General features: G+C 59.6%; 1 protein-coding gene across 1 annotated transcript; it reads right to left on the bottom strand.

Annotated features, from left to right (window-relative positions):
• Positions 1–5,089: 5,089 nt before the first annotated feature.
• FOXQ1 (forkhead box Q1) lies at positions 5,090–7,569 on the bottom strand. Its single transcript, XM_061194769.1, has one exon. The coding sequence runs from the start codon at positions 6,997–6,999 to the stop codon at positions 5,848–5,850; it is 1,152 nt and encodes a 383-aa protein (XP_061050752.1). The 5' UTR covers positions 7,000–7,569; the 3' UTR covers positions 5,090–5,847.
• Positions 7,570–9,672: the final 2,103 nt, after the last annotated feature.

The following is a 9,672-nucleotide window of genomic DNA, read 5'->3' as shown; positions in this document are numbered from 1 at the left end:
GCATTTAGTACTAGTGTCTCCGTGCTCCACCTGTGCACACACAGACACACGTCCGTGTCCAGCCCCGAGTCCTGGGTGTTAGTGCGTGTTCAGCTTGTATCGACTCTGCTACCCAGAGAAGCGCCGTTGGCATATTTGGACTTTGTTCCTCAATAAACAAACGAAGGGCTGGTCTGATCCCCTCATTCCAGGGTCTGAGCACGGGCCTGGAGCTGTCGCTAGAGCGGGAACCAGCCCTGGATGCCTTGCTTATCATGAAACCTCAGGAAAATAGCCCAGCCTCTCGAAGCCTTGGTTTCCTGTCTGTGAAATAAGCATGTTGGTGTTTTACACCTAACTCTGAAAGCTGGGATTCTGTGCAAAATTTAAGTTGTTGAGAACACACTGGGGGCAAATGTTATCGGAGCTACATGTTATGATCCACTAGAATGGCAAGCTATATATGTCTGCTGAGCCCTGGTGGTCTCCAATATGTTTTGCTGTGTCTATGAGAACTTTAATTATGTTGAATAATGCTCTAAGGAAGCTTGTCCCTGAAATACACATTTGCTCCCAAGTTGATTGAGTTTAAGGGAAAGAAAAAGCATCTGTCAGCATGACATCTGTGACATCCCATGAGCTGAGAGAGGTGCTGGCTCAATCCTCTTGTCCTGCTGAGGCTGGCGGGCGGCCCCTCCCCTAAGGTCGCCCAGCTTCGAGAGACTTGGCCAGAGTTCAGGCTTGTCTTCGAGTTCCCGTTCTGAGCTCTCCCTTGACTGGACCACTTCTGTGGTTTTGAGCGTTACCAGACATCTAACTGCAGTGAGCCTAGCCAGCCACAGGTTGCCAAACTTTTCTACCTTTTCCCTTAACAGTTAGAACTTGGTGATCAGAAACAACAAATCCATGTCAAGGCCGTTGAATACGTATGTTATTTTGGGCTCCAAACAGATGTGATAGAAAGGATCAGTTATGGCAAATCTTCTAAGGTAAACTTTTCCTGAAAGGAGTGGCAAAGAGGGTCCAGGAGTGGTAAGGGAAGTGTGGTATTATGTTAATATTTATGTTGGGCTGTAGTTCACCAAAAAGGAGGGTGTAAGTCCTGTGTGTAAGCTGGCAAATGACAGGAACAGCATGTGCTTCTAGTCACCCATCCGTCTGAACGCCGAGCAGAGAGGTCCACGCAACAGCACCGTGTGATGTCGGAGCCTCTGCGAATTTGAAAGAGGACTTGGAATCGGGGGCAGTTACAGTTTTATGTTTTTGATCACAAAATTAGAAGACGCTTATTAGGGCCATTTGTTGACAGCATTAAGAATTAACAAATTATGTTGTTAAAGCATGACAAAAGTTTAATGGTTTCATTAGAGAACTATAAAGTCTGTTACTTAAGAGAGAACTATTGTGGTTTTAGAAAGCAGTAAATATTTACTGGACTCTCTGGGGTCTAATTTCTAGAACCCAGGCAAAGCTTAGCTACTATGATGTAAAGAATTAAAAAAACAGTGAAACAGAGGAGCAGTACCTTTGTACGTGTGATGCCAACAAAGTCCCTTGCCACCTAAGAAAGTTGTGAGTCACGTGAGTCCACTGCCTTGGCATTTTTTTTTACAAGGTAGAATTGCAAGGCAGGTTATTGTAAGAAGTTCCTTCTTTCCAGGGTGGGGAAGGGGCCGTTTTTGTTGTTTGGGGAAAGTAGGAAAGGTGTGTGGGGAGAGTGCCCACCGGCTTGTGGCACCAGAGACCAGGGCCCGTGGAGGGGGCCCTGAGACCCTCTCAGCACAGAATCCTGGCTGCCCCCCTCGCAGGGGTGGGGCTGGCGCTCGGCAGAGTGACAGAAAGGGCGCCAGGAGCACCGCTTAACAGTGACGCTTGAGGGTCTGTGACCCCCGCGCCTGGCCTCCCAGGCAGAGGAGGGGACAGTTGTGTGAGGTGAGGGTACAGCTCTCAGTAACGAAAGAAACCATTTTCCAGTTTGGGAAGCTTGCCTACCATTTAATAAAAGTGAACCGAGACGATTACCTGAGTAGTTCAGCTAAGTTCAGGCCACAGTATGTTTTGGTCTGAATTATGCTGATAATTGCGTTATGGTGGAGAGAATTCTGAACTGGAGTTGGATCTTGGCTTCCAGCTGGGTCTGTCAGGAAGGAGTGTTTAAGCTACTCGCTGGGCCCGTTTCCTCGTCTGTAAGATTAGGCTCTATCCGAGAGAGTCAATGAGTCATCTGTGTGCTTGTGTGTGAACACCATTCCCCGAGAGAGGAAAGTGTCACGTCTGTGACGCTGTGAGGCAGTGCAACAGGGTGGCCTGGGGACTCTCCTTAGGCTGCTGCCCCCCGCCGGCCTGGGGAGCCCCCCCGCACCATGAGCCCGTTCTCCCAGGCCAGGGGGAGACTCTCTCCATTTCTCTTCTTTTCTGCAGAGTCCACGTGGGACCGAGAACCTGGAGGGAGCCCGCGTGAGGCTGTGAGCCAGGAACCCAGGGCCTGGAGTGGCCGTCTCACTGCAGGGGTGGCAGGGCCAGGGCCGCCGCCAGGGCACAGTGCCCTGCTTCCCGTATTTGGGAGACTCCTCTTCTCTCTTAGGAAGCGGTTTGCTGCTCAGGTTTTCAGCCCCCAAAGGCCGCAGACCGGCTCCTGGTCGCTTGGGGCCTGGCCGGGGCACTGGGGCAGGTCTGGGCCCTGCAGGCCGAGGCTCCAGGAAGGGGCGTGGGCGTGCGTTTCTCTCTCAGGCCACCTCGAGCGTCCTTCCGGGGGTCGGGGGTCAGGAAAGGGGACTGCAAAGCACCCGGGGCGGCTGGGGGGCTCTTTGAAAACTGACCCAGGGCACCCTGGCCCACGGCCCAGACTCCCAGGTATCAAAGGGCGTTGCCCAAACCAAACAGACCCGCCCTCACCCCGCGGTCCCGAGCCCCCTCCTCGGCCTAGGGTCAGCTGCCCGCGGCAGCCTGGTGTTTGCACAGGTGGGCCTTGGCCCCCGTGGCCTGGAGGCTGGGGAGAGGGGTGAGGCAGGTTAGGGGATGGGGTGGGCGGCGGGAAGGGGAGGGGGATGGGCTGGGGCCGGGGGAGGGCTGGGGGAGGGTCATGGGCGGGGAAGGGGGAGGGGAATGGGCTGGGGGCCGGAGGAGGAGGATGGGCAGGCGCTGGGGGAGGGGCAGGCCTTGCTCTTCGCCCACCAGAGCGCGGAGGAGGAACCGGATTTTCTGGGCGGATGCAGGAAGGGAGGACCTCGGCGGGGTCTCGCAGGGAACCTGCCGCAAGGAGGCCGAAGCTCCCAGGGCTGGGGCTGTGGAGCAGCGGCGGGACCCCGACCCTCCATCGCCTCCCGCCCGGGCCCACTGGGAATGATGGCCACTCGGTCGTGGGAGCGGGAGCTCGGCAGTGGTCGTGGCGCCGGACCGGGGCGCAAAGGTCCCGTGACCCTGGCCTTTCTCTAGAAAACCTGGTGGTCCCTGGTGACACGGCGAAGGGGACCCCTCACTCACCTGAAGTCCGGAGTGTTCATTAGGAAGGAAAGACCTTTGAGAGGAGGGGAGAAGAACTGTGACTGAGAAAACATCCTTTTTTACGTTGCTGTTTCTGTCCTTTTGCAGAACTGTCCCGGTGTATCGATGTAGAAATGAAAACAGTGGCGTTACAAACCCGACGTGGAGGCAGGCGGCAGCCGGCCTCTGGAGCGGGGAGAGTCGGAGGGGAGGGGTCAGTCCGCCGGAGTCAGGGATGGGGGCGGGGGCTCCCCAGGCGTTGGGTGTGGGTGGCTTCAGGAGCGCAGAGACCTGGGCGGATGGATCCCCGCCATTTCAACCCGTTGAGCCTGGACCACCCCCCCGCTCCCCCCGCCCCCCGTTTCAGTTTTATTTTCTGTTCTAATTATTGGTCGTGTGGGTGCAAATCTCTGCTTAAATGGGTGCTTTTTGTCATAATTCAACCCTGTTATTATCCCTCTTCATGACTACTAAGTAGATATAACCAGATCAGTCAAGACTTGTTTCTTGTTAACTAGACTTAGGGATGGGCTTTTTTCCCTCCCATTCCTGCCAAAACACAGCATCCTGAAATGAACTCCACTTTCTTTCCCCACTTCACCATACGTAGACCCCAAACCATCCTCTTGTCTTGGATAAGATGACATCTGCCCAGCGGCAGGAACAACAATGGGGCCGGCACTTACAGCCTCTGAATTTTTCCGTCTTTGTATTACTTTTCGAAGACCGCAATCCATGAATTGTTGGCGCTCTACTGCCTTTGAATTTATTGAGAAACTGATGTGCACACTGCTTTCTGGTACTTCTGCTGATGGAAACCTTCCGGTTTTAATATGGGTAATCATCTCTGCCCCATCGGAGGTGGCCTCTCTCCTCAGATCACAACTGAAATAGGCCTGGCAGCCCCACCTCTACAAACCTTACCCTCCTACAAAAGGAGAGAGTGACAAATTACTACTGATGGGTTCACACCCAGGTGCACTGGGCATTCCTAAAAAGGTGGAAGGTTTTGTTTTGACCAAAAAAACTGACTTTCGAATGGCTCTTAACACTGCCCTGAAGAAATCTTGTGTGTTAAGAAAGCCCCTTGCCAAGATGGTTTCCAGCTTTTTGAGCATGATCAGAACCACTTTACCTGGCAATGTCTGCTCGACGCCAAGATTGTTCATAGCTTTATATTACATAGCTTTGTTATATAATAACAAAGATTGTTATAGCTTTATTGAACATTGAACTTGTCTACTAAAGGATTCTTGGGGAAGAGGGGCCCACACCTTATCTTGCTCTGGTAACTACTCAGTGAATTCTTAGAGAGGTCACTGGTTTGATGTTTAAGAAATCCCACTGATGGACGTTCCACCCCGGAGAATTGTACAGCAGTTTGTCAGGTAAGGAAACCTGCAGCCTCTACCTTTACTGAATTATTCGGGAAAATATTTGGAACTCCACAGAGAGTTTCTTAAGAGTCAAACCTGAACCCATTTGGAGGTGGGGGGCAGGGGGGTGTAAAAAGCTCTCCATCTCCAACCCATCACCACAAAGTGCTGAAGTCGATTGTGAGTTTTATTAAAAAATAAGCACTATGCCTGGGTTTCATAACATTCATACATGAACATGTACACAGACACAAATAAAATATTAAAAATAAAAATCACACTTGCTTTCACGTGGCAGTGGTCCTGGCACCCCACATGCATAATGTTAACTTGTCCTTGGAAGAAACCGTTCGGCCCAAGGAGACCACAGTTATGAGAGAACCCAACCGCGAATAAAGCCGTAACCGTTGCCTGCAACATTTTCAATTTGGGTTTCAAAAATATATAAATAATTTAACTACAAACGCCAACAATATATATATTTTTCATTTTTGGCACAGTGAGACGTGGGTCAAGAGCAGAGGCATGTCTGGAACTCCTCCGGCCCCTCCCGCCCTCAGCCACACCTGCAGATGCCACACGCGCGCGCGCGAGGAGCGGGCCGGTACCCCCGCAGTAGTCGTATCATGGATCCCATGGAATGGTTCCCTGACGTGCTTTTTTGTTTTTGTTTTGCTTTTTAAGGGACAAATTACTGGACGGTGCAACGAAAACAGGAGGAACAAGGCGGAGCCTGGACACTAGGAAGGGAGAAGTCTCCGTGGAGGGGGCAGGGACAGGCTCGGTCAAGAGACGAGACCGTTGTGAAGCGCTGCTTTGCTCCGCTGTGACGTTAGTTATCAAGGACGAAGGGAAATGTCCGGGACCGAGTTGGGACACTGGCGTCAGAAGGCGTTAGCTCTAAGGCACGTTTGGTGGAGATGTTGTCTTTGACGGTCTCCGTCCTCTGGGTGGAAAGCTCACCCCCACCCCCTCCCGGAGCCCGCGTTCCCGGCCGGCTCCGTCGCGCTCAGGCCAGGAGCGTCTCCGGCGGGCCGGGCAGGTGCGGGCCCGGCGCGCGGGCCGAGGCCGCGTGCAGGGCGTCGGGCAGCCGCACGGGGCAGTACAGGTGCGCGCAGGCGGCCGGGCCCCGGAGCGGCTTGGCGGGGGCCGGGGCCGGGGCGGCCAGGGGCGCGAGCAGGAGGGGCGGCGCCTCGGCCCCGCGCGGGCCCAGCCCCGGCGGCTCGGCCGCGCCGAACGCGCCGAGCGGCAGCAGGGCCCCGGCAGGCGCGCCCGGAAGCAGCGCGGGATAGGCGGGCGGCAGCGGGCAGGGCGCCGCGCCCCACGGCGGGCGCGTCCCGGGGCCCGCGTCCCCGGAGCGGCGGCTGCGGAAGGGCTTGCTGAGGATGCTGTCTATGGCGAAGGGGCCGGAGAACCTGCCCGCCGGACTGGCGCGCCCCTCGGGCCGAGCGGGCGAGCGCGCGCGGGGCGTGGCCGGGGCGGCGGGCGCGGGCGGCGGAGGCGCGGCGTCCGGGGGCCGCGGCCCGGGGCCCGGGGCCGTCGCCCGGTGGCTGAGGCGCTTGCGGCGGCGGCGGAAGACCCCGTCGGCGAAGGTGTACTCGCTGCTGGGGTTAAGCATCCAGTAGTTGTCCTTGCCCCAGGGCCGCGAAGGGTCGCGCAGCACCTTGACGAAGCAGTCGTTGAGCGAGAGGTTGTGACGCACGGAGTTGCGCCAGCCAGTGTAGCTGCCGCGGAAGAACGGGAACTTGCCCATGAGGTACTCGTTGATCTCGGCCAGCGTCAGGCGCCCGCCCGCCGAGTCGCGGATGGCCATGGCGATGAGCGCGATGTACGAGTACGGGGGCTTGGGCCGCCGCGTGTACGGCTTGCCGCGCGCGCCCGCACCGCCGCCCGCGCCCCCCGCCGCCGCCGCCGCCGCCGCCGCTGCGCCCGCCTCCTCCGCGCCCGGCCCTCCGCCCGCGCTCCGCTCGCCGCCGCCCGCCAGCGCCACGGCGCCGCCGCCCGCCGCCGGGCTGTTGGCCGCGCAGTCCCCGTCCGAACCCAGGGAGTCGTCGCCCGCGGCCGACAGCGGAGACGGCGCGTCGCGGCCGCCCGCCCCCTCCAGGTCACTCCCCGGCTTGTTCCCGAGGCCCTCGCGGGGCCCGAACACCTCCAGCTTCATGCCCGCGCCCGTCCCCGCCCGGGGCGTACCCGTTTCCTCCGCGCGGTCCTGGGCAGCGGGCGCCGGGGGCGGGGTGGCGATCCGGGGCCGGGCTCCTGGCCTCTCTCTCCCAGAGCTCGCCTTCCTCTTGGAGAGACAGTCGCTTTCCGGACAGGAGTCCTCTTCCGCTGGAATTCTTCTTTGGAGGGGTTGTGCTTATTGGGTGAACCGAGAGGGAGCAGTTGGGGGGGGGGCGTGTTGCCTTCAGGTCGAGGAGTGGAGACTTCGGGGGAGGCGTGCAGGGCCGCGGTTCCAGCCTCGGGTGCCCGAGCGCGCGGGGCTTGGAGTTCCTGCTGGAGGAGGAAGCGTGCGCATCTGCTTTCCGTTCCCGAGATGGGGGTTTCTTCTCTGCAAGTCCCCGGCCCCGGGCAGGCGTCCTCGCGGGCCGAGACGGTGGCGGCTGCTGTGCGTGCCACCCACGCCGGGGGGGAGGGTCTGGCCTTCAGGCTCTATCGCCCACGGAGCAGAGTCCTCGAGGACGTGGCGCCCGCAGCCGCCTTCCCGCCCCCGGTCTCCGGAGCAGCATCTCCACGCCGGCCAGCCGCAGCTCCGTCTCGCCTCCACCTTCGGCCCGGCCCAATATAACCCCGCGGCGCCCCGCGGGGGCGGGGCCTGGGCGCAAACCGAGAGGGGTGGGGAGCGAGGTGGCCCAGGTGGCCGCAGCTCCGGAGCGGGCGCGCACCAGGCTGGGGCCACGCGGCGGCGCGGCAGCAGGTTGTTTGTTTTGGGTCCGCCCGGCCCCGCCCACCGCCTCCCGCCAATGGGAAGCGTGCGCGCGGCAGCGGTGCGCGCGTGTGCGTGCGAGTGTGCGTGTGCGCGCGAGTGTGCGTGCCCGCGAGTCCGCCCGCCCGGGAGGGGCACCTGCGCCCTGCAGCTCACGGAAGCGATTTGGGCAAGTGGGCACGGCCGGGGGGCACCTGTAGGGACACCTGGCGGGGTTGGGGCCCGCGGCCTCCCTCAGCTACACGCGGTGTGTTGGCTTCCCTGGGGGTTAAAACGATGCTGCTTCCCAATGCCAACCCCTCTCGTCGCGGCCGGCGGTCGGGGGGGGGGGGACCGGCGAACAGCGGAGAACGCTCAGGACACACTCTGCAGTGACCGCCCACCGGAGCCGCATGGTGTGTCCTTCTTGGGACTTCATTTTGAGGACCGTCTCTGTCTTGTTTCCTTCTTCAATGAATAAACTAGTGGACTTGAAATTGGTTACGCTTTCTGAGATGACCTTGACTTGCTCCCATGTTGGCCTCAGATTTTCTTTTGTCTTCCTTTGCCTCTTCCTTTACGTGGCTGGTGGCCCCTGCGAGGAGCGGCGGGTCCCCTGCGCCCGCGCTGTGCGGTTCCGCCTGCGCGGCTCCCACGCCCGGGAGGGTGGTTCACGGAGGGCGAGGGCGGGCGCAGGCCTCCTCCGGGACGTTCGCTGCGGTTTCTGTGGCAGCGGCGCCTGACGGTGGGGAGACAGGGCCATCTCTCCGCGGCGGGACGTCGGGGCCTGACGCCCAGGTGGCGTGGATGCTCCCGGGAGGGGCGCCTGCCCCCCGAGGGCGCATTTCTAACCCGCTGCCCTTCCACGCCGAGGTTTCGTCCTTTTCCGGCCTTTGTTGCAAATAGCGACGGAGCTGCGAGTAGGCGGGACCCCCGCCCCCGATGTTTATTTTATTACTTTCCACCATTTGTGCAGAAAACGTACACAACTCTGTCTTATCTTCATTCAGGCAGTTTTAAAGGCATTCAGCATGGGGCCCGAAAAATGACGGGCCCATCGAGGGCTCTGTTGTTTTTGGTGTTGGAGGAAAAGCTCTCGTTTGCAGGGTTCAGACTGACTTTCTTGCGTGCCTGCGCGAGTGGGGAGCGGGCGGGGAATGGCTTTTTTCCGGAGCCAGCCGCCCCAGAGGGCTCAGCTCCGGGCCGGGGAGTTTGTGGTCCCCAGGACCTGGAGCGGGCAGTGGGCCGGGACAAGAAAAGGTAAAGAGCCAGGGTAAAAGCCATTCAGAGTGAGTGCTGTCCTGGTTTGACCTCTGGGGGCGGGCGGAAGAAGGCCTGTTTTATGCGGGAGATAGGCCGGCAGGTTGAGGTGTGGGCCAGGTTGGCCGCTGAGACACTCCAGGGCCTGGGTGGCACGGGGACAGTTCCATCTTAGAGACGCCTACGTGAGAAGCCCTGTAGGCCCGGCCACCCGTTCGCCACACCGCTGCCCCCAAGCAACCCAGCGCCTCTGCTTTGCACCAGCACTCACCTGGCGGGCAGCTCCCCTCCCTGCCTCCTTCCCCATCCGCAGCCCCGCCTATCTCGGGATCGCCCTCCAGGCCCCGCAGCCGTGCTCAGGGCCCTCGGGTTAGTCTGGGAAGTGCCAGTGAGCTGGGCGTGTTGACGGGGATTTTTTTCAGAGAAGAGAGAAGAGGATCGCGCTCCCCGGGCCCCGTTGCCACTCACATGTGACTGTGTGACCCTGGGGCTGCATTCCTCCCTCCTCCGCCTGTAAAATGATGCCCATGAGGAGGGACTCCTGCGCCAGATAGGTTTTTGGCACCGCTTCTTTCTCGGGGTGAATTACAGCAGCTGCATTTCCGCCGCTGGGGACTTGGAGGGGTCTTTGGGTGAATTTTCAGCGCCCCGAGAGAGTCCTGCCCCTCCCCT

This window comes from Eubalaena glacialis, chromosome 7, assembly GCF_028564815.1.
Source record: "Eubalaena glacialis isolate mEubGla1 chromosome 7, mEubGla1.1.hap2.+ XY, whole genome shotgun sequence".
Lineage (NCBI taxonomy): Eukaryota > Metazoa > Chordata > Mammalia > Artiodactyla > Balaenidae > Eubalaena > Eubalaena glacialis.
The sequence above is the reverse complement of the archived record's forward strand: the minus strand, read 5'-3'. Positions and strand labels throughout refer to the sequence as shown.

Excerpts from the sequence above, each read along its gene's own strand:
- FOXQ1 (XM_061194769.1), bottom strand. The coding sequence starts at position 6,999 with ATGAAGCTGGAGGTGTTCGGGCCCCGCGAGGGCCTCGGGAACAAGCCG.